The sequence below is a fragment of the Aptenodytes forsteri genome, unplaced genomic scaffold (genome assembly GCF_000699145.1).
Source record: "Aptenodytes forsteri isolate BGI_AS27 unplaced genomic scaffold, ASM69914v1 Scaffold93, whole genome shotgun sequence".
Lineage (NCBI taxonomy): Eukaryota > Metazoa > Chordata > Aves > Sphenisciformes > Spheniscidae > Aptenodytes > Aptenodytes forsteri.
In genome coordinates, this window is record NW_008794665.1 from 2,649,035 (window position 1) to 2,673,035 (window position 24,001).

Below are 24,001 nucleotides of genomic sequence, written 5' to 3' on the forward strand. Positions count from 1 at the left end.
GTATTGGTAGAGCAAGCCCAGAGACCATGTAATATTTAGCAGCACAGAAGGGGCTCTTCTTCAGTTTGAGGATGTTCTTATTCTTGCTCATCCCCTTAGATAAAATCAGTGTAAATTATCATGCTGCCACAAATGAAGCAATTGATTTGGGTTGAATGGGATTTGGTCCTTAATTGCAGGTTACTTATAAAGAAGTAGTCTGCTTTAAGGTTGAAACTGGTATTTCGACTGCCTCCCATTCCGGTGGGCTGACCACACAGGGTGATGCAAGATCTCAAAAAAATGAACGATCATTCAACACAGGTTTCTGAATCAAATTAGGGACAGTGTAACTCTACAAGTTTTCATCTGCTAGCACAATGCCTGAATGCAAAGAGGGGGAAAAAATCTGTTTCATGTAAAAACTCTCAGGTTTTTTAAAAAGTGCTGCTATTAAATATAAAAGCTGGAGCTATGTTTTACAGCTGGTCTTTTAGCCATCAAATTTAAACCACATCTACAGTTTTAAGCTACATAAACCAAAGTCATTTTTTGAAACATCCATCTGTCATTAGCAGACAGACATCTGCTGCAGCCTGTTAAGATCAATATATTGGGCAACAGTCCAGGAAAATGTAATTTTAATTAGATTGGATTTTCTTTGAGGCAGTTTTCCATTGACAAAAGGTTCCCAGTTGCAGCCCACAGTGCACAGTCGGACTGTTAAATACATACGTTTGTATTTTATTAATATTGGTGTTTTTTCTAATAAACACTTAATAATTATGAAATTGTGAGGCTAAGAAAATTCTTCTAATGCGAGAGAAGTCCTGAGCCAGGAAAAAATGGGAGGTTTATCATGTCAGGCTCTGAGAGAAAACATGCGTCTGCTTTAAGAAAATCCCTGACATCATTGCCATTTTCTGCTTCAGGCTGTGACTTGTACGCTTTCTGTGGGGCAGTCTTTGGAATAACCTCAATGATGACTTTATTAGCTATTTCTGTTGACCGCTACCTAGTGATCACTAAGCCCCTGCGATCCATACAGTGGACTTCAAAGAAACGCACCATGCAGATCATCGCTGTCGTGTGGCTGTACTCGCTGGGATGGAGCGTGGCTCCGCTCCTCGGGTGGAGTATGTTGTCTGCTCTCTATCTCTTCTAGTGTTCCCTACGAGGTCTGTTTTAGCCTTGGTCGGGGTATGAAAAAATGAGACTTTTAATAAGTTCTCTGGTGGATGCCTAGCCACCACCTGATGGTTTGCTGTCACACTGTGTATCTGCACCTATTGCAGTGCAGATACCCTCCTCCCCCCTACCCCCAGGTCATATTCAAGCAGAACAAATTGCAGATGGAGTATTAGGCGTATCTCGGAGTCTGGCAGTCAGGACCTCCTCTCCACGTATAATATGGCATGCATAGCTCTTGAAGACTATGTATACAGTATGGGGTTTTTTTAACTGCTCGGTTGTTGGATCAGCAACTGCGCAAGCTTTGGGTGTATGTGTAAATAATGTATTCCATGTATTTCATAGGTTCCTATGTGCCTGAGGGCTTGATGATATCCTGTACATGGGACTATGTAACCTACTCTCCTGCAAACAGAAGTTACACCATGATTTTATGTTGCTGCGTGTTTTTTATTCCCCTGATAATAATATTCCATTGCTATTTATTTATGTTCCTGGCCATAAGACGTACTGGCAGGTAAGCAACGTAGCTGAAATAAGTAAATCTCCCTTTTCTTGTATTAGATTTTCTCAATTTCTTTAGCTGCAGAAAAATCTGAATCAAAAATTCACCTGAACTGAAATTGGAAATAAAGTGGCAGATCATTAACAGCTGTAACTGGAGAAATATTTTTGCCAGTGCAAAAACTGGAATTGGATGTATGTATTTTGGAGTAGGGAAAGAAGTCTCTGGTGGTTTTTATCTTAGCCCAGAGTGTGGTAATTAATAGTATATTGGATAACTTGAGAGTTTGGATTATTTGTATTTCAGAATTGCAATACAAGGAACACCGTCCCTGTGCATTTCAGCACGGTTTTCAGCCCCAAGGATTGATAAATAGCATGTAGCAATGGGGGCATCATCTGCCTTTGAGCTGCTCTGTAAACATAACGATCCTCATATTTTTTGACAGTTTTATTTAAGGCAGGCATCCCAGAAAACACTGTGGTTCACTCAAGCATCACAACTGCACACACATAATCTGGCTACGCTTGTTAGGACACTTTTTTTTTCCCAAATTCTTGGTCTATATTTGAAATAAAAAATCAGCAGGGTGTTAGATCTGTAAAGTAACTTCATTCTGTCAGCTATTTTTCTCCTAACGAGAACATGACTTATCTTTGGTCTGATCCAACACCAGCTGAAGTTTTAAGTCCTTCCTGCTGCTCGCAGTGTCATCAGCTCCGATGGCTTTTCTCTGCACCTATCTGCAGGCACTTGTTGAAGTAATTTGGCTTCACAAGGCTAAATTCCATTCTTACAAGCATGTTTAGCTGTATGCCTAAATTGAAGTTCTTACTGAGCTCTACTTTTGGCCTCTGTCTTGTTTTTTACTATGCTTTGTGCATGCATATTTGATACCAAGCAAAGGAGCAAAGAATGCATCCTTAAAACAATGGTGCCCTGTACACCCGTGAAGCACAGTGGCAACAAGATTTTTCTATGCCTTTTGCTCACTAATACAGTAAACTCGCTTTATGGGTATGTTCACAGTGCACCAGGAAACAGCTTGTTGCCCTGCTGGCTGGCAATTACTGCCTTCAGCCTGAAATATATCTTCATTTAACAACACTGATATATAAAAATTATTATTTCTATGCTAAACCATATAAAGTCTTTTTTTTTTTTTAGTAAAGTGTGAGGTGTTTGTCTGACGTGAGAAGATAATTACATGGGACATTTTTTGGCAAAAATATTAGGACTGCCTGTCGTACTCCCCCCTGAAAATACTCTTCTCCAGTGAATAAATCTGCAGGGAAGAAAAAATGTCCCCGTGAGCATTTGGGACCAGGTTCCTCAGAGTAATCAAGGTATTCCAGCACATGTTACCTTGTAAGCTAGAATTTCTGCAAGCTGTTCCCCCCTTGAAAAGGAAAAGCCATCAGATTTGATTTTGCATCCAGCTGTGCCTTTGCTTGCTCCACCTCCGAGAGCAATGAAGGGCAAGGGGTACCAATTTCTTCACCCTCCCAACCTGAAACCCTCCTTGTGTCAGGATAAGGAGATGGCAATCCCATCCTGTAGTCTCAGGGGTTCTTCCGGCACAGTCCCACATGCGGTCGAAGCTCAGACAAAACACCTGGGACAATTTTACTACATTAATTGCCTCCCAGATTTTTAAATATCAGAAGACAAAAGAATAGTTAGAGCAGGGAAGGACGAAATCTGCTTCATTTTGCATATTGCTGAGAATGCATTAGAGATGTTGCACCTTGCTTTTTCATCCTCCTGCTGACATATCTGTATTTTTTTTTTCCCCCTCACAGAGATGTTGAAAAGCTAGGATCCTGCAGCCGGAAATCCTACCTCTCTCAGTCCATGAAGAATGAATGGAAACTGGCAAAAATTGCTTTTGTGGTCATCATTGTGTTTGTCTTGTCCTGGTCTCCATATGCTTGTGTCACCTTGATTGCCTGGGCAGGGTAAGTGGAAACATAACCCAAAGAGCATGGGTTATTCTGAAGTATGATTAGTGCTGTTACCCACAAGAAACAGATCTCCCTTTGGAACAGGTTTTAAATAGTTATTACGTTAGAGTGATACTGCTTTTTTCACTATATCCTTCTGGATAAAGCCAAGAAAGGGATTGTCTATGTATTTTAAAACTGTTATCACTTTTTATCTACATTTTTGGTACACATTGTTTCCTCTCCCCCATGATACTTTCTTTGAATGAATTGGAGGAGTTACCTCTTTTCTCCCCTAGTATCTGTTCTCTCAAAAGGTTTCCACCATACACTGCTGCCTCTGACAGAGGGCAGAAAAGAGGTTAAATTCCCAGATCTTCACCCCTAAGCTCCCATCTTCCTCCAATTGCTCTCTGCTCCAAAGGGACCTGTTGTCTTGTCAGTGCATGTTCTTGATTTCAAGGTCAAGTTGGACGGGGCTCTGAGCAACCTCATCTAGTGAAAGATGTCCCTGCTCATGGCAGGGGGGGTTGCACTAGATGATCCTTAAAGGTCCCTTCTGACCCAAACCATTCTGTGAGTCTATGATATTGATTGTGATTATCCTGTGCCGACACTGATCACATGTGACTGACTGTGGGAGCTTAAAGTCAAGAGGAGAATATTGCTTTCAAACCACTTCTAGTCCTCTCTTCCTTCTGCAGTGTTTGCAACTGAGTCATTGACACCCATTACTGGGCAGCACGGTTGTTGCTGCTGAAAGATTTTTAGGTTTGATTCTGGTTTCTTTTTTATCACCATTCCCTTTTCCCAGATGGTCACAATGGGGGTTGTTTGGTTTTGGGATTTTTTTTTTTTGCCTAGTGCAGAAACAGAGAAGGTGATTCTTTGTGTTCCCGGTCATCCTCAAATAGATAACTAATTACTTGCATGTCCTTCATCTTCTCCAAATGAATGAAACCAAGTACACGCTGTCAAATGCAAGCCTTTCATCTGAGCAAAAAATGCATTTAAATGAATTAACGCTTCAGGGGTATTTCTTATCAAGAGATCACAGCACAAAAACAGTCAAAAAGAGTAATATGTTTTAGTAATTTAGTATTAATCCATGGCATAGCTGTGTGAGTAATGTTTTTGCTTTGTTTTAGTCGAGGCAACACCCTAACACCATATTCCAAATCTGTGCCAGCAGTTATTGCCAAAGCTTCTGCAATCTACAACCCCATCATATATGCAATAATTCACCCAAGATACAGGTACAGTAAACTTATAGGTATGTGTATAACTGTACATGCAAATGTGTTTTTTACAATGAACGAGCTACCCCCGTTACCCTCAGCCTTGCTCCATGCAATGCGTGCTCCCGCCCTGACCACCCCATGATGGGATCCAGGTGGCCAGACCCTGCACCTTGTCCACCTGTTACAGGACAGCCCAAACTGCACGGGGAGCTCCAGACGTGGCCTGAGAGGTGGCCAACAGAGGGGAACAGTCCGTCCCTTCACCTTACTTCCCCCTCACAACCCTGCTCTGTCCTGTGGAGCTGTACGACACCGCAACTGATGGGAGGAGGAGGTGATGCTCAGGGTCATCTTTTGCCATATCAGGGATGGCTGCTAAAGAGCACTCTCCACATAATAGGTCCCAACCAGTGAGGCTCAAAAATCACATCACCACCAATTTGAGAAGCTATATATACCTATATTCAAGGTTTGGTTTTCTGAAATACTTAAGTTATTCTCTTTACACCAACATCAGTACTAATGTAAACAAGTTGCTGGTCTTTGGGAGAAGCTCTGTAAGAAGCAAACAGCATTTTCATAGAAGTTCTGTGCAAAGTGAGAGCTGTAGGAAGCCGGTAATCCAGACAGAGCTCCCTGCAAATGAGAAATATTTCCAAATATACTGAAAATACTGCTTTTTTATTAGTAGGCTAACTTTGGTCAACAAGTGTTTGCCTTCAAAAAATAAAACAGACGTTTCTGAAATACTTTACTTTTGTGGAAAGAAGTCTCTTCTGAAGGCTCAGTTTTCATATTTGTTTCATTTAGTTGTCTCGGGTAAAAGCTTTTCCGTTCTTTACCTTTTTCAAAAATATTAGCTTTGACTTAAAAACAAAACAAAACAAAAGTTTTACCCTACACTAATGTGGTTCACTGGGCAAATGTGATGTTCACTTCTCTGAAACAATTCAGTATTTTCTTGCAGATGCGAAATATTTCAAACCTGTGCCTTCATGAGCAAATTATTCTACATTTTCATTCTACTTATTATTACAGATATCAATTACTGTATACTGTAAAACAGAAAACTGTGCCAACCAGCACAATTTCACTAAGAAATACTCCAACACTATCCAGTCTCAATAAGCTGCATGGTTAGCCAACTTTTCTTGCCTTTTTATTTCCTTCTCAATTCCCTCACGGCCAGTGAATGAGTTTCTGAGCTGAAAGGTATTAATTCTACTTTTTATCCAGGCCCTCTGACTGCAGTAAGATAAGGGATAGAGAATATAAAGATAACTTGTTCCCACAGAGTAGATGATTAGAAAGGTAACAAAAATTTCCATACTGTTGCTCTGATGGGAAACCTACAAGATTAGGTGAATAGAATGATAATTTAATATACCATAAAAGACATTCCTCCAAAGAATCAGAAACCTTTCCCTTCACAGAAGAAGTTCCATTATAATCTCATTTAATAACTCCTTTAGAGCATCCCAATTGGTCTGCAGAGACCAGCTCAGCCTTCCCCAACATTTAGGGAAAGCATGAGAAGGAAGCACCTTGCATTTCAAAAAGGTCACCTGCTCTTTGAGCTAGCTAGGACCTGGAGGCATGCATAATATGGACATAGCAAAAACGATTCTCTCTTCAGTCGTGTGGTCCTAAAAGGAGTTACTTTAGCAAGGAAATAAACTGGCATGGTGTTCTGCTGAATGGTTTCAAACAAGAACAAACTTACCCTGCACTTCCCAGACACTATGCAAGCTAAAACTACTTTTTTGAAGTCATAATTTTATTTAGAAATGTCCTCCCAGCTTCAACGGAGAAACGTGTTCAAGTACTGGCAAAGTCAGTCACTTCTGTTAAAACTTCTAAATACTTGGCTTCCAAAAGACCACCAAAAGTAGTTTTTTGGGGGGGCTGTTTTTGGGATTTTGTTTGTTTGTTTAATGTAAAGAAAGGAATACAACTCCATTGTGTTCTCAGTTTTGGGGATTTTGTTTGTTTGTTTGTTTAATGTAAGGAAAGGAATACAACTCCATTGTGTTCTCAGCCTTATCTCCAGCATCAGTTGAGCTCCTAAATATCTTTTTTCACCTTTATGAACTCACAGCAGTGTACACGGAAGAAGCTATACCTCACATAAAGATATAGCTCGGAGCTTGCAATTTCCTCCCGTAGCTGTACGTAATGTGGTTTTGAAACACTGGCAGTGAAAAATACTTTATTATATAAAAGGAGAAATTCTTGTAACAGAACTGTTAGTCGGCATATCTCTAGATTTTTCTGCAAGTCTGTCAAAGCGTGTCTACCACAAAGGGATGCTGTGCCAAAAGCTCAGACGAAACCCGGGGGTGCCGTGGTGATGAATGTATAAATGCCACTAGATGGCAGGGTTAGTCGTTGGTATGAGGTTCGTCTCGCCTACGAAGAGGAAAAGCTGCTAGGTTGTATTGCCTGAAAACTAGGATTTGGGAGCTGGAAAGAGTTCATTGTTTTGAATGTCTGATGAGTGAAGGCGTGGTTGTAAGAACAGTTAAAGCTTCGCAGAAGGCTGGTGGAAATATATCCAGAAATGGTGAAAACATATATTTTGTTTGAAAATGTCTGTGATCGTAACTAAAACCGTTTGCATCCTCCAAAAGCCTGAATCCATCTTAGTTTTTGAAGGTTGTAGAGGATTTTAGTTTATAATAAGAGAATGACTACTCTCTAATGGCTTGCAGAAGTTCAATGAGCAGATTTGCATGGCTGGCTGACACATTATGAATCTGGTATTTTTTTCTGACCCAAAGCTATTGTGTTCAGCGATTCCTTATATTATTTTTGTAAGGTCAAGAGAGTGTTTTCAAAGCAGATACTATATAGTGAACTGCTTCAATCAGTGTTTTTCCTGCCAGCATTGGCTTTTCCAAGTAAGACTGTATTAAGAAAAAGGCTGGAGTCCACAACAAGATTTCAAAGACGCTCTTAAAATATGAGGGGTGGGTGGGGTGTCATGCTTCTTAATTTGTATTTCTAGACATATCAACAGGAGAAGTTTTTGTGCAGTTGTTTTGAAGACATTTTATAGACTTGGTAGTCATCCAGTCAGGAAAAGAAGTAATGTTGTGTCCCTTGTGATGAATCAAGCATGCAGTTTTGAAACTGAAAAAGCAGCTACAGTACACCAACAAGTCAGGGGGTGAAAATACGTTGGCAGGACCAATTTTGCTTGAACAGTGAATATGTATGTAAAGGTCAGGGTTTCTGGATAATTTCCATATCTTCTAATAACTCACATTGTGCCTGGAAAGTCATTTATCCAATGATGGATAAACGGGCCAGTCTGTTCAACCCAAAACTTATTGGTTTGGGGGGAATGAATTGCCATTTTGTATTGGAACTACTGAACTGGGTTAAATCTAAGTTCTTTTCCAAACCTTTCTAGAAAGAGGCACCTAGAAATCAGGCTCTAAAGAGTTCAGATGCAGCTCAAACCGATGATGCAACGCTACCAAAGCAAGTTGCTTTTTTGCACAGAGAATTGCTGTTGCTGCATCTTAACACCCCAAAAAAATCAAACAAGTCTTTTTGTGAGGTTTCCTTACCTTAAGCAGTGAAAAAAAAAGTACATTACAGTGAATGTAACTGAAAATGTAACAGTGACCTTTGTGCTAGCATTTGGCTTTTAAGAACTGGTCTGAGAGGTTAATTGTTATACACCCCCCTGCCCACCCACTCCCCACCAGTATGAAGGAGAAACGCACTTCTCTCCCTGATAGGTATCACTGGAAGTAACAAATGTGAGTAAGTAAGGAAATGTATGCGAAGTTTTAATTCATGAAATGCTGTTTTGTGGGGGAAGAAAGTTTTCACTACTTTAACAACCTGTACGTGAGCTGTAGAGAGCATCGCCTGGCTGTTGTTAGAGTTATTGCAGAAACCTCCTCAGATTTTTGGAAGTTTTAGGTTTTATAATCACTCGTTCATAGCAAATGGGGAAATTCTGCATCTCCATGTTTCCAAGTTGCTCCCAAGTGAAGCACAATTTTACAAAAACGGTTTGTTCAAAACTGCTCCATCATAAATGACTGAATAATCGTAAATAATTTTGATTTGCAATATTTTCTCAAGAAGTTGTTTGCAATTACTACATATTTGACTTTGTGTGACTCTCATGTTAGAAGATTATAAAAATGTCATCAAATAAGCACCTTAGGTTTATACCTATTTCGTATTTCACATGTACATTATTAAAACTCCCTTCAAAATCCATACTTTCATCTCAGCCCAGAAAATGTCCCTCAACAGTCCTACCAAATATTAATAAAATTGAAACTCTGGTCCCTCAAGACACCAAAAATGTTCTTACGTTGTCCTTGAAATTTCACCATCAGACATACCTTTCCTGAACTTCCAGTGTGAGGAGGTCTCTGCATGAAATCCCAGTTAATAAACAGGATGGTATGTTTTACACCAATTTGAAGTTATTGAATAGTTTACAGCCCCAGGTAGTCTGTGACAGACATCAAAAGCTACGTCTATGTCTGAGGGAAGTGGTTCAGCTTCTCAGCTGGGGAAAAAAGGTGTCAGCTGCTTTTTCAGCACCAGCCTGAGGTCTTCAACATGAAAATTAACTTATGGGGGCTTGGCATTTTCTCGAGTCCTGTAAACCCTTGCTGTTTGCTCAAAACTTTTTATTTTCTGCACAACATTAGCTCTTTTTTTTATCCAGCACCATATGGGCAGCCTCCTGCACCCCCAAGCATCTTGGTGGGGCTCTGCCAGCTCACTGACAGGCGTCTTGGCAGAATCAGGAATGATGGTGTGGGCAGAAAGCTTTCTTCAGTCCTTGTCTCCACTGTAGGCACAGAGCTGCTTGTTCAGTTGCCTTTGAAGTTAGAAAGGAAAGACATACAGAAGTCTGGTATACTGAGAGTGGTGGTGATGCCAAATATTGGAGTTTGGTGGTGGTGGTGAGTTTCGTGGTTTGTTGTGGTTTGTTTTTTTTTTTTGATTGACAAACTAGTGATCTCATCTTGTGATCTCTGAGACTTCAACATGTGTGATCTTTTCTGAGAATAGAAATGATGATTTAAAATGTACTAGTTATTCAACAAAACTGGTAACTACAGAAGCAAAGATTCTACAGTATACATCCACTTGACTTGCATCTCAGTGTAAAGTTAATATACTAACATCCTCCGTTGAACCATAAGTCCCACATATCAGTTGTTTTCTATGTGCCTTGTTGCTGCCTCGCTTCTTGACTTATTCATTTAGCTTTATGCCAGTATTAGCTTCATCTGTTGGGCTGAAATAATGGATGGCACTGGGGAGGTGTTATACCAAATGCATCACCCTGCCAGTCCTCGGTGGCAACGAGGAGCAAGGCCAGCTGGCGTCGTGCAGGGGAGGCTCTTGGGGTCTTCTGCTCCATGCAGGGTCAGGGCTGGGGCCGGGAAGAATAGACTCATACGACCGTTACTGAGATTATTATTTAATGAATTAGGCAGGTTTTAAGTTCTTTGGGGCCTAGATCATCCTTCTCCTCTGTGCTTGTACAGAGTGTTAATTCCTGAAAGGAGTTTACAGGAGCTGCCGCGATACAAATAAACAATATCTGATTCTTCTGGCCCTCTCCCCCTTCCTTTTTTCTACTCGTCCTGTGTCTTTGCACAGAGAAGACCTTCATACCAGCTAACCTGAAAGTTTTCTGGGTTAACCTTTCATGCTCTTCAAGATATTTTCAATTCTTACTACTTATCCATGCAGCTCTTCCATGCATGTTTTGATTCGAGGCCCAGAAGTCACTTGCTATTTTCCTTTCAGCCTGTTGAGTAGTTTCCACTAGATATACTATGCTGTTTCCATGTAGTCTTTAAGACCTCCTCAATCAAAACAGAAGCCATGCTGAGGTTATGGAGACGGTACTTTCACCACATGATTTTCAAAGCTGCATCGTCAATGTGCCATTTGTGGTTTTTTTCTTCTCCCGTTTTCCTTCAGAAAAACCATCCACAATGCTGTTCCCTGCTTGAGGTTCCTAATACGAGTATCGAAGAACGACCTCCTGAGAGGCTCCATAAATGAATCATCGTTCAGGACCTCTCTCTCCAGCCATCAGTCTCTTGCTGGCAGGACCAAAAGCACTTGTGTTTCATCAGTTTCCACTGGAGAAGCTGTAAGTCTTTTATTGTTTCCATGAAGGAAAGTGAGTATAACTTTTCTCTGACTCACAAAATTAGTGACTCTATAAATACCCATTCAAAACTAGAGAATGGAAAAGGGGGGGGTAGCTAAATTTTTTGGGTCGTATGAGGTCATTTCTTCAAAGCCTTTCTGGGAGTTCATGAATGACGATTTCTGATCAGAAGAAGCATCCATCCCAGCATATCTGCATGACTCAGACACTTAATGGGACCATGGATATCTGGGTTAAGTCTTTAATGTGAGTTAAAAAGAGCCATTGTCAGGGACTCTCCATGTCACCAGCCCTTTGCTACATAATTCAGTATCTGGTGAGCCTGGAGGACAGGAAAACCATCTCCATCCAAAGTTTTCTAACCTATCCAATAGCCATTTTATTGTCTTAAAGGAAGCCCATTTTCTGTAGACAGGAAACTTTTTTATTTGTTTCCCTGGGTTTTAACCGTGAGGAGTGGAAGATTCCCGCGCCTGGAGCTAGGTGGGGTGTTTTGTAAGCAGCGTACCCCAACTCTCAGTAAGGCTGGTGGTCTGGCTGAAGCTTAATGTGAAGAAGCAGTTGCCTATAGCATGGAGGCTTTTCCTAGGAAATAGTCACAGGTTAGAAACTCAGGATGTGTAACCTGTTGGTTTGGGTTGCATTAGGGGGGGAAAAGGCAGAGTGAGCCCTTTCTCTCCTTCCCAACCAAGCAGAATTAAACAGAAACCAGGTCTCATAGCAGTAGGACTGAGGGAGTTAGAAATAAAAAGATCCCTTGGGGTTCTTCACAGCCCCTCTTGGCATGACCTCGCCTGCCTCTGTAAGTCACAAGAAGCCGGCCTTGCCCGCAGAGGTGCTGGGAAGGCAGCTCCCAGGGAGGGATGGCAGCCGCAGCAGGGGCTGGGCTGGGGCTGGCCCTCCCGGGGACCTGCGCTGCTCCACGCTCAGCTCGGGCATAAGACACCTCCCAGAGTGATGGCTGCAGTCAGTAACCTTTCACGAAGGCATAAATCACCGAGATGGGCTGAGTGGCAAACTCTTGGCTCTCCCCTTGAGCCAGGTGGCAGCGGTCTGAGCAAGGATGGGGCTCGGTTATTTGTGTGCTATAACCTGCATGCTGCTGCTTTCTGGGTGCTGTTGCTGAGAGTCAGGCCGTGGAGATGATTTTCAGTGAAATTGTAACTATGTTGAATATTTTTGGGAAGGCTGGGGTCCTTGATTTGGAAATGAACCTAGGACCACCAGGAAAACCAGCATGAACAGTGCACCATTCTTGAACAAGATAATGTTGTATTGAATTTTCTGCCTGAGAATGAAAGTTGTTCCTTTCAGGTAACAGCACCAGGGAGATTTTTGAACTCTTTCATGGCAGACAGACAGTAAAGCAAACACACCTGAGCAAAAAATGCACTGTTCACTGGGAACCCAAGCAGTCCCAGCCAATGCTAGCACTGTGCCTGGGGTGCTGACAAGAAATTCAGGCCTTCTTGCTGTGAAATCAAAAAACAGAACAAAAAAAACCACTTTAAGTGCCTGAGGGAAAGGCTGACTGCCTGAGCCCTAATGAAACAAAATCTACCCCATTACAAAAGACAGGTTACTTTGCAGTCTATGCTGCTGCCTCTCTTGCACATTAACCATACAGCTGCATCAGGTAGACTTCCAGTTAAAATGACTAATTGCGCGTTACTGGGTAGCCTCAACCACACAGCTTGTGAAGTTGTGGACTGTTTGGGGACAAGGATCCTCTTCCACTTTGTGACTGTATATGATGTATCCCAGCAGCATTCCCAGCTATCACTAAACAGCCTACAGGTTACTGTATTACAGACAAGTAATAACGATGATAATTAAAGATCATGAAATCACTTAAATGGGGCACGTTTTGTCATTCAAAATTACCAAGTGTTTAAATACCATGCAATGGACAAGCTACTTCTCGCAAGAGACCTGGTCTAGAAGCGACAAGCTTTTTCAATAGTGTTTCATAAAATATGTCTACCATAAAATTTCTTTTAAATTAAAACAATAAATAGAAAAGTGAAAGGCCTCTCTTAGCCTGGGCAAAGCCTTTTTTAGCGTACTGTTGTTCAGATTTGAGCCCAAATGAGTTTGAATTATGTGATGGGACTCTTGTGGAGTGTGACACCACTGTACCACACCACACAGCATGAGGATCCCCAAATTTGCTTGCCTAGGCTCTCATAGTCTTCAGGGCATGGGGAGCACTTTCATGTTTATCTGTTTCCTGCTATATTAGGGCAAAAGACCTTAATGAGATAGAAAAAAAGAGTGACTTACTTTGTATGGGCTATGAAATTTAGTGTTTGTCTTGGCTCTTGAAGATATAAATAAATGCATAAGTACTTCTGTTGCAATGAAAATGAGATAATCTATCCTGCTGATTTACAGACCACTGATTACACAATGATGCATGAGAGTACCAACTGTGATGATTTCATACACTGTAAAATACCCAGATTATCCTTGCAATATGAAGTTGGTATATGCAACGTGCCAATACCCTATCATAAAAAAAAAAAGAGTATATTTTGCTTGGGATTGCTTAACAGCTTGAGCAAACAGAGCACCCACACATACCTTTATCCCCCTTGAAATCATGGGGACTACTTGTCTGCTTCCACTTGTGCTTCATTCACTGGTTGTAGATAGCACGTGTAGCGACATGGAAATGTGTTGACATAGTTTAAAACAGGGAGGCTCCTCATTTACTTATTTCCAACCTTTTTTGCCCCTTGTATCTTTTAATTTTCCTTGACTTAAAGTTTATTCCTAACTTCTCTCCCCATTAATCCTTTGTTTGATGTCAAATTAGGTAATTTCTGCGGGATCACCCATCCTGATCCAAAAAGCTTTCTGTTCTTCGCTGTCGGTCACTACTTGGTTTTGGTTCACTGGGGTTAGCAGGTTATTGTGTGTGTTTGGTTGGGGTTGCTGTTTGAAGAGATGGGATAATGTCGATAAGAGGCTTCAGCCTTTGGCACAACTTTGGCTCAGGAGTCTCCAATAAAACACCTGCTGTTAGCTATGCGCAGCACCGTGTTGGGCCGAGTTGACACAGCCAAAGGTAATTGTTCTTGGGGCAACTGACAGCTCAGTGCAGCTGTACAGATTTTAGCTGAAACAGCAGCTGCTGAAATAAAAGCTAAGCTCAATGACTCTTGCATGACAGCAGCACCAAGTGAAATTTTGGAATGCTCCAATAAAGTATTGACAGGCAGGAATGACACTAGCAACACTGTAAAAGACACAGCTGTTGCCGCCAACACTTTCCTCTGTGTGTAATGTACATGTTCGTGTAGGGAGACAACATGTTCATGAGTCACAGAAAGTTGTATTTACAGTTTGATTCTACAAGGGAGGAGAAATAAACAGGTGGCAATACATAGATGTATGAGCAAGGTGATGCAGTGGAATTATGCACTAGCTTCCCACTTGTGTGGAGCCCTATCTATCTATCTATCTATCCGTATCTAAAAGCTGGTGTGGAGAATAGCGGAATGATCTCATCATTGATACCCAATCAAAAAGTCACCACAAAGTTAGGGATGATGGATGGCCTCTCTCCAAGCCTGTAAACGGAACGGCATGGTTGCAATGTCACAATTGTCCTCCATTGCTGGCATGCTCCTGGAAAGCCCACACGTTGCCTCCCATCCACTGATGATGGTTCGGAGAAGAAGCAAGCTCATGGGACTTGAGAAGCCCTGGGTGTTCTGGGTATCCAGCTGGGATGTATACAAATGTGGTTTTGGACCTGTGCGTGTCCTCAGTTTTGTAGCAGCTGATGGTCACACAGAATGCCATAAGCCATATTAAGCAGATTGGTTGTACTTGCTCCCATCTTTAGACTTCAGGTGCTATGCAGCTATAAGCACAAGCAATGAGATAAAAAAGGGTGAAAAACATCCTGGTGAAAAGAGATTAAATAATTTTTAATTATTTCAAAGATTTTTTTGGTTCAGAAAAATAGTCCAGGGTAAGTGACAAGATTAAAAATCAAGCCTCTCCCCAGTGGAGTTTTGACTGTGAGACCTGTGTTAGAATAGCTTTAGTTTTCCGTAAGTGTGCACGGTTTCTGCTAGAGTTTGAGAACTTTTAGAATTTGAGAAAGGATGTAATGTGTGAAATCTTCATCATTTGTGATTAGACCTGGAGCGATGTAGAGCTTGACCCTGTAGAGCCAGTTCACAAGAAACTGCAGCCTCGCCGAAGCCATTCTTTCTCAACAAGTGCAAGACAGGGGAAGAGAGACCTGCTCCCAAAGACCTGCAGCTGTGATGCAGCAACTGCAGAAAAGGTAAAGAAAAAAGTCTCTGCTGGGGACTCTCCATTTTACTGTTAATCTTGCTACAGTATGTCATCTCTGGAATAATAATTCAGCCTTTATACCGATCTCTTTCATCTATAGGCTTTATTTATACTGATCCCGATGCCCTCTTCAGCCTTGCTGTTATTTCTTTTTTTGTGACTAATAAGAATGTCAGTAATGCCTTATTAACTTTTTTCACTGATACGTTGCCTGTTTTTGGAAAGCCAGCATCAGCTCATAGCTCCAAAGCTGCGTTAAAGCACAGTCAGTAGCATCAAATGTAAGAAGTTGACTTCTTTCCCTCTTTGCATGTTTATCTATGCCAGCTCCGGTTCCTCCCATCCTGACCCTCGTATCTACATTGTGGCAGTCTCCTTTTATTACGAAGTCAGGGCTGCAAAACAGAGTTTGACATGATAGAAGCCACCCTTTTTCCTTTTTCCAGTGTACATTAAAATCTTTTATTTTTGTTGAGGGGGAAGATGAGAAAGAAACTCCCATTTCTCCCTAAGAGTGGGAGAGTCTGGCAGCTGCCACCCTTCCCTCACTGAAAGAGGAGATGGTGAGTACTCAGCGCATCTTCTGTGGATGCATCACACTCATTGCCCAAACAGCTGAGGTTTGGTGTCATGCGGTTAAGGATCACTCCGTTCCCTGAGGAACTGCTGAGGATGGGAGCAGTAGGTCACCCACGAGTCAGCTTCTGCCAGAACCATATCACCAGTTGCAAACCAAGTATTTGTATGGGTGGCACAATGTCAAGCATATATTGGTGCTGCATTTCCAAGAAAAGAAAAGACTTACAATCCCCTGCCTGTGGCTGGACTGAGTAGCACCCACTTTTTGATGGAGGCACCCTTTCATGGGGTTACTCTAGTGTGTGTAGCCAAACACCCGCACCTTGGGCAGCTACAGCATCTGCTTCTGTCCCCTGTGCTCCCCTCCAGCTCTGAGGCTAACTGTCTAGAGACAGTGTAGTTTAAAGCAGGAGCTGTTTTGGAAATTTCCAGCCATCTGATGACCTGGTTCCTGCACGCATCTGCCCTGTATTCTTTCATGTGTCTCCTTAAGATAAAGTCCTGAGAAACGTTGGTCTTTTCCTGTAACTGTTGTGAATAGTATTGATGGAAAAACAATGGCTTCAAATGTGGTGGCAGGCAACATGGGCTCAAACCTACCACCCACCTCTGCTGCCCTCCATCAGTAGCCCAGTGTGTCCAAGGTTGTAGGCAAGTGGCAAAGATGGGAGATTGTCTCCAGGTGCTGGAGAACCACCGGCTTTTGGTCTCACAAGGAAGTAGAAGGAAAATAAATCTGAGACGGTTGCATAAAAGTGTTCAGTAATACAATAAATATTTCTGTATTCTGCAATTTGGTAACTGTGTAGCCCTCAAAAAGGCTCAGACACTATACTTTGTCTTTGAAAGACATCTGTTGGATTATTTTGATAAATAACCTTTAAACAGAGTACCTTCATGCTGAGGCTTTCGGTGGTGTTCACGGAGATGTGTGGAGTTTATTTACATTGAATGTTTAAAGCCTCATTTGCTTTTCTCAGTATTTTCAGCTAAGATTCCTGTGTGGTGTGAAGCTCCTTTGTGTGTTAGCTAAATGCATGAATATTCATTCTATCAGAATAAATATTTATTTGTCCAGCTCAGTTAGAGTGTTTTGCTATAAGGCCACCCATTTATCCTTAAAAAAAAAAACCAACCCAACCAACCCTAAAGAAACCACACTGCATTTTTAGATATTTATTTTAAGGTTTTAATAGCATTACTGGATTGTCTATGACTGAATTCCAGTTACAGCACTTCCAAAAATATTCACCTATGGAAATACGTGTGAATTTGGTGAAGGGTCACCTAACTTTTTGATTTAACAGAATATGATGATTATTTTTTTTTAGGAAAAGAATCTTACACTTCCTTTGCTTTCTTTAAGAAGACCACCTCAACAACATCTAAAAATTTATATACCTTTAAATTCTTTTCACTGACTGAGATCAGGTCTCCTTAATCTCCTAAAGTTGCAGACGGGTTGTCGAAAGAGAAAAGTCATCCCTCAAGTGAAAGTAAAAAAGCCAATCAGTGTCCTGGGCTTGGTGCTTTCCAGAGCATAAAAACGCACGGGACTGTTTTCTATGCTGCCACAAAGATATGATCCAGCCCCATGACTTATTGTAGTTAGTTAGGATGGTAACAGACTTGATGTAGACTGACACCTGGAAACCTGGCGTGGCAGTGAAGAGGCCTTTTTTGGAAGCATTAAAATGCAGGCATGTATTATGAGGATAAGATAGGTTTGGATACTTGATTTCAAAGGAGAGTTGCCAAGTGTGCTCTGTGCATCCAGGTTTTGTGTCAAGGGAATTGCCCAGCGTGAAAACAATTTAAAAAAACTTAGAAGTGGTGTCCTGCCCACTAAGCCGTATCCAAAAGAAGCCTGTCCTTCTGCTGCAGTGAAAACAGCACTTGAAGCAGGGAGGAGTGGTTTTAGGTTTGGGGTTTTTTCATTCTATTGTTGTCATCGGTTTGGAAGAACAGATTTTTCTTCTCTGTCACGTTGATTTAAACCACTTTTTTTTAGCACATTGTGCTTCCCTCCACTTGGGTAGGTACAGTGGCTGGAGAAATCGTTATCGATAGGGATTGGTAAATGATTCTTACTTGTGGAGTAGAATTACATTATGCTGCAGTATATACCAGTATCTAATTTTAAACCCAGACTGACAGAGAGACGGGGGGGGGAGAGAGACCAAAAATTTGTGAAAAACCAAATGTGTTTGGTTTTCTGTTTGTAAAATCAGACTAGACCTATGCTCTGCAATAACATTCTGCTAAACTACTTGCTAAGACTGAGGAGATGACCCCTAAATCTTAAAAAACAAAACCAAAAACAACAACAAAAAAAACCTTTCCCTTTTTGACTTAAGGAACTGTTTAGTTTGTCAGTATAAAGGCAGTATCACAGGCCATGGACTAGGTGGAGACAAAGGGGGCCAAGATTACAGCCCCTGCTGGGCTGTAATCATGCTAGAAACTGATTTAACATTTTAAAAAGATGTTTCAGCACCAAACCCCTATAAATCCATGGGAATTACATGCCTGAATGCTTCAAGAAGACTAAAGTTGAATTAATGAGGTTTATGACTGGAACAGGGTTATCTGCAATAGAGGAAAAATTTTACAAAACTATTATGGGAAGCTCAAGCTATGAAGAGATTCAGTGTAGCTAATTAATACACTTTACAATCATATTAAGAGAAATAAATAGAACTATAACTCTGAAAGATGCTTTGTAACAATTTGAGTAAATCTTAGTCATACTCTGAATTCCATTAGGCTTCATAACAATGAAGTAAAAACTGCATTTTACTTTAAATGTTGATTCCCCCCCCCCAGGAAGGAGGGACTTCTAACTTCTCTCTATATCTGGCACAGTGATTTTATAACCTTAACTGGCATTTTCTAAAGCAAGCCAAAATTGATCACTCGTGCCTTCCATTGCCAGTGTATTTAAATATTAACTAACCCTTTCAAAGCTTACTTAGTTTACTCTGGTTTTGCATACTGTGCATGAAGAGTTATGGAAAGGTCATAGGGGACTTGCCATCAGGGCCAAGTTAGAAATTAGAGTTCTCTCGAAATAGGCAGACGGGAAATGGTTAGCAAAGCAAAATCATGGTCGCCGTTTTTCCCTTCTTTGTTGGTGGAAATTCATATGAATGCAAAGCCACCAACTGCCCCAAGGCAGTACCAGGAGCCATTTGGGGACACCATGATAGATTGTCACAAGGATGATGAAACTTTAAGCAAATAAAGAATACAGTGTGCTTGAGTCTTATCTGAGATCTCTTCCATGAGAGAGAGAAGTACTATTATTCAGTATTTTGAGGTGTGTTAAAAATGGAGAAATTTTTTTTTAAACATAAAATAAGTCAGATATAGGAATGGGCTTTTCTTCTTTTTTTCTTTTTGGCCTCTGCTGATATTTGAGCATGTCTTCTTTTGCTTCATTTAACATCCTGCTTTCCAAGCTGTGGATGTTAACACATAGTGATTTTCCCTCTTTCTAGTCAATGATCCAAGTGTTTTTAGAAAATATGACTGGTGGCTCAAATAGCAACTAGTGGAAATGAATTTCAAATACCGGTTTCCATAGTCATATGCTGTATGACAACACTAAAGCTTATGTCTCCGCTCTAGGTTTCACTCTCGTCCAGCTGTTTGGAGAAGGTGCTTGGGCGATCGGTCCTACGCAGTCCTGCAACACTCGTGACCAGCTCCCTAAAAGCAGCGTCTCTGCCTGTTGGTTTGAATAGCAGCAGTGTCAGCAGAGGAGGAGACTCAGACACCTCACAGGTGGCAACTCAAGAAAGTCAAGTTAACGGAGTCCTGGGCTCTATCATTAGCAATACAGTCCCTCGCATCGTCATCATTCCTACCTCAGAGACCAACCTATTTCGAGAGGAACTGGAAGAGGAAGAGACTGAATTATTCCACTTTCATGACAAAAAGGGCAATCTGCTGGACTTGGAAGGGCTTAGCTCGTCCACAGAGTTCCTTGAAGCTGTTGAGAAATTTCTATCATAAGTTTGTCAAAAGAAAACTTTCCGGTAATTATTTTCTTGGCATCTTCTCCACTTAATTATACCAAATAACCAAAGCCTTGTAGGTTAGATCATCAGACTTTTTGTATGTTTATATGGTAGTCACTAGGCAGCCTTCAGATTTATCTTTGTCCAGACCAGCTCAGGCATGGAAACAGGCTTTCTTTCAGATTGTGCTGCAGGAAATGAGCAGTGGAAGATCTGGCAGCGTGATCGAGTGGCATTGGTCGAGTCGGCTGCCTGCTTCATGGGTCCCTGATTTGTAACCACGGACGGAGGTGCCAGCAGAAGGAAAAATGACTGAGTGAGAGCAAGGGCAGCTGCTGAATGTTTCTGCTACCTGCACATGAAAGAGCATTCCTGTTCTGGCAGCTCTCTTCTCGTGGCGCTTCCCATCACCGTCCAGACCAGAGCTTCCACCAGCCCCAGTGGTAATGCAGACAGCTAGACGATCTGAACTATCTTTTAATCAAATTCTTTTCAGAGTTGGTTTTGTTTTGTTGTTTTTGTTTGTTTGGGTTTTTTAAATAGGCAGCTTGCTAAATGTAAATAAACAAACTGATGGTGTAACTGGGAAGTGACTGCTTGCTTTTAAAGTTTAGTGCTGGAAGTCTGGATTTTACCTCAGCATTAGCATGATCACCTGAAAGTCAATGCAAGGTGCTATATGCTAAAACATACACTACTACCTGTAGAAGCATTTAGAGCACCTTCAGAGTTACAGTCTTGATTAAATATGTATGGATCCTAATAAGCCTGTGATTAAAAGGGTGAACGTTCACAGCTGGCTTGATAAGTCATTGACAAAAATAAAGCCTTGGCTGCTATATGTCACTTGTCTATTCAGAGGAGATTCTTCTCTTCTCCTCTGAAATGACTCAGCGGATGTCTTCTCCTACGGGTCACTTACCAGAGGCCTTCAGAGGAGGTAAAACATCTCGGGGAGAAAACTCGACAGTACTGTGGTGTTTGTTACAGGATCTGCAGTCACATCGTTATCTGAGATTACTGATTGTGCTTATTTTATCTGTGCTTCACATTATGGCTGAGGCTCACAAGACCCTCCTAGCATTTTGTTCCTAAATGCATTCTTCCTTTCATTACTCATTTTCCCTTTTTATAACATGTTCTCCACATCCTCCCTTTCAGTCTCTGACTTTCAAATGTAGACAACAAGTTGAACTATATTGTTCTCCACATAATATCAGTATATCTTAGTAGAAAGCAGGCGTTTCTCTGGATAAAATAGTGCAAATATTTGGTCCAGTGAGTCTAGTAGCATTCACACATCCAACAAGAGAGTGAGAGGTCATGTTCATAGTCTCTGCTTGAGAGTATCCTTGACTGTAAAATAATCCTTGACTATATCCTAGATTGTGCAGAGACCACTGAGAGCATTTCCAAGTTTTGTGTATGCGCTGGCTGGTCTCGAAGTAATTTCTCTTTTCTTGTTCTGCCGATCCAAAAAAACAGATGGAAAGATGGAAAGCTTAGAAGTATTTTTTTAAATTATTTTTTTAATTACAGAAGAAGATAACACAAATCTTGTTTGCAACTAGCTAGACAGGAACACCACTGAAGAACAAACTAAACCCCAAAGCAGCGCAGGGGAGAGAGAGGAATGCCTCCAAATTCGCAGACCCGAGGCTTTGCAGGGTGTCAGCATGGCAGACCTTTGAGAGGACAGAGACATTTGCTTTTGGTATGGGCTCTGTTCTTTTTAGGGAAAAAAAAAACCTCTGGTGAGTTACTGAGGTGGTTGCTGAGACAGGCTGCCTATTGCAATGCTAACACTCTTACGGCTGCTATTATTTGAGGCACTCCGCTGTCTAGAGACCTTCATCAGAAACAAGGCCAACATACCTCCTTACCCTGTGGGGAAGGGGGGAAAAGGGTGGTGGAGCCGCGTCACGCGTGTGGTTGTCTGTGTGCAGCCCTAGTGCATGGTTCTGGGTGCCAGGGCTCAGCTGGGGCAGCACCACGCTGTGGTACCCACAGCCGGGCTGCTGAAGGCCGTGCCCACCAGGTGCCCGGTTTTCTACTGGGGCCAGGCATCATGCCAAGGTTGTCTGCAATCAGCTTGGCATTTCCAAAGGCAGTTCCTCCACTCGAGGACTGGTGCAGTGAGCAGGCAGCATGGGGCAGCTGCCGGGGACTGGGACAGGGACATGCTCGCCTGCAGCTCCTCGGTGCCAGGCTTTCATCCAGTGTGTGGTTTTGGCCACAATAAGTAATCAAATGTTAATTAAATACAATATTCAGGGAAAATGGGGGAGGCTTAATCTTAGGTTAAACATATTGTCCTGCTATCTCTGATTCTTTTCATTTTTTTGCTGAATCTGTCCTCTCTGATTTGTTTTTTTTTCCCTACATGAACTGTGCAGTCAGTGACCTTACTTCTTCTTGCATTTAATATCCTCAGCTGTTGTATCTCCTTTCTTCTTGAGCCAGATGTTGGGAAGCAAGTGTTCTTACAAGCCTTCCAAGTCTTATACCTGACTTTTACTGTTGTAATTACTCCAAATAACAATAAGAAAATGCATTTGGTGTTCCAAGATATAAAAACATGCCCTGGAGCAGATTTTGCACTCAGATGTTGACACACTTGTACTGGTAAGACTGTAGGCAGGATATTGCCATAGTTTCCGACAGGATGAAGAAAGTAAGACCTAAAGTAACAGTCAACAACCTCCTCTGTATCCAGATAAAGTTTTGCATTCTACTTGTTAGCCTACAAGATGACTTTCCCATGATCTCTTGCGTATGTGCTGGTACTAATAAAGTGTCTCAGAAAACTAGTGGGCTTGAGGTATGTGCAAAGAAGTGTTTCATTTTTACACTGTTAATGTAATATACTATTAGTACCATTGCTTCTGAAGCTACTGTCAAGATTACTGTTTACTTCAACTGATGTAGGCTAGAATGCCAAATGAGATAGCAGTAGAGAAATAAAACATAAAGTTGTATGAAATATCATAGACATTACATTCACTGTGAGACTTTTGCAGAAACATCAGTCACAGAGTAAATGAATCTTAAATTGACTACCACAATGCAGAAAAACTTTGCAAACTTCTCTGTTGCCACATTAGAATAGATGACACGTAAAAATGTACAATATTAACTGTTGCTTCCCATTTCACAAAGGAATGTATTGGTTCACTCAAATGGAATAAAAAATTCTCAGCAGTTAAAATAAACCATTCATTGTTTGTTTTTCTTATTTAATCATTAATTTCAGAAGCCAGGAGGAGGAACAAAAAAGTTGAGTCAAAGCTTTTGAAACCTGTGCTCTGATCCAGCGAATAGTAAGGTACATATATAACTTTATTTACACAAGCAGCTCCTTTCAAGTCATTTACACTGCTCACATGCAACCAAGCACTTGCCTACTTGAGTGCGGAGCATCTAAAATTAGCGTTCACCAACTTGGTAAAATCTGAAGTTGCTCAGCAACTTTTGAAATACAATGACTTCAACTGGGATGTCAGGAATCAGGTGAACAAAACTGAAAAAAAATTAACCAAAATCAATACATTAGAACTGTGACAGCAGTCTTTCTTTGATCTTTGTCCTAAATCTGAATGACAGTTAACCAGCCATTATTTGTTTCTGCTAAATCTTTGTATAGCACAGTTATAGGAAATGTTCCAGTTTTCATGAAGTAACAGAAAGTTCAGACCACAAGTGTAAACATTTTCTTTTACCATGGGCAATGAATTTATTTTTTATAGTTCAATCAAGGGTTAGATAAAGGTCTCAAATAAGAAGGAAAAAATTACTTACTTGAATCTTAATGAATCTTGCTGCCTTGTGTTGGTATTAAGCAGGGCCTATACCATTTTCTTCCAGAAAGCTCATTCAGTTCCCAGACATCCATCCATTTCCCTCCTTTCAGGAGACACCCCTGAACAAGAAAATCCTTCCACTCTGCTGTCTGAAAAATGTTTATGTTCCAAGGTGTCATGTGATGAGCAAAACTGGAAAATACTGGGAGACAAATATCCTCTTTTTTAATTTCCTTACTCTTCTCTCCCCCCGCT

The 24,001-nt window shown here is 41.3% G+C and overlaps 1 protein-coding gene across 1 annotated transcript in view; it reads left to right on the plus strand.

Moving 5' to 3' along the window:
- The window catches only part of LOC103894202 (melanopsin), a 39,188-nt gene extending 19,247 nt beyond the window's left edge, over positions 1 to 19,941 (plus strand). Inside the window, exons 4-10 of the mRNA XM_009273539.2 lie at positions 912 to 1,115; positions 1,516 to 1,687; positions 3,478 to 3,633; positions 4,767 to 4,874; positions 10,836 to 11,010; positions 15,185 to 15,334; positions 19,555 to 19,941. Coding sequence (XP_009271814.1) covers positions 912 to 1,115; positions 1,516 to 1,687; positions 3,478 to 3,633; positions 4,767 to 4,874; positions 10,836 to 11,010; positions 15,185 to 15,334; positions 19,555 to 19,941 — 1,352 coding nt within the window. The remainder of the gene's footprint in view (positions 1 to 911; positions 1,116 to 1,515; positions 1,688 to 3,477; positions 3,634 to 4,766; positions 4,875 to 10,835; positions 11,011 to 15,184; positions 15,335 to 19,554) is intronic.
- Positions 19,942 to 24,001: the final 4,060 nt, after the last annotated feature.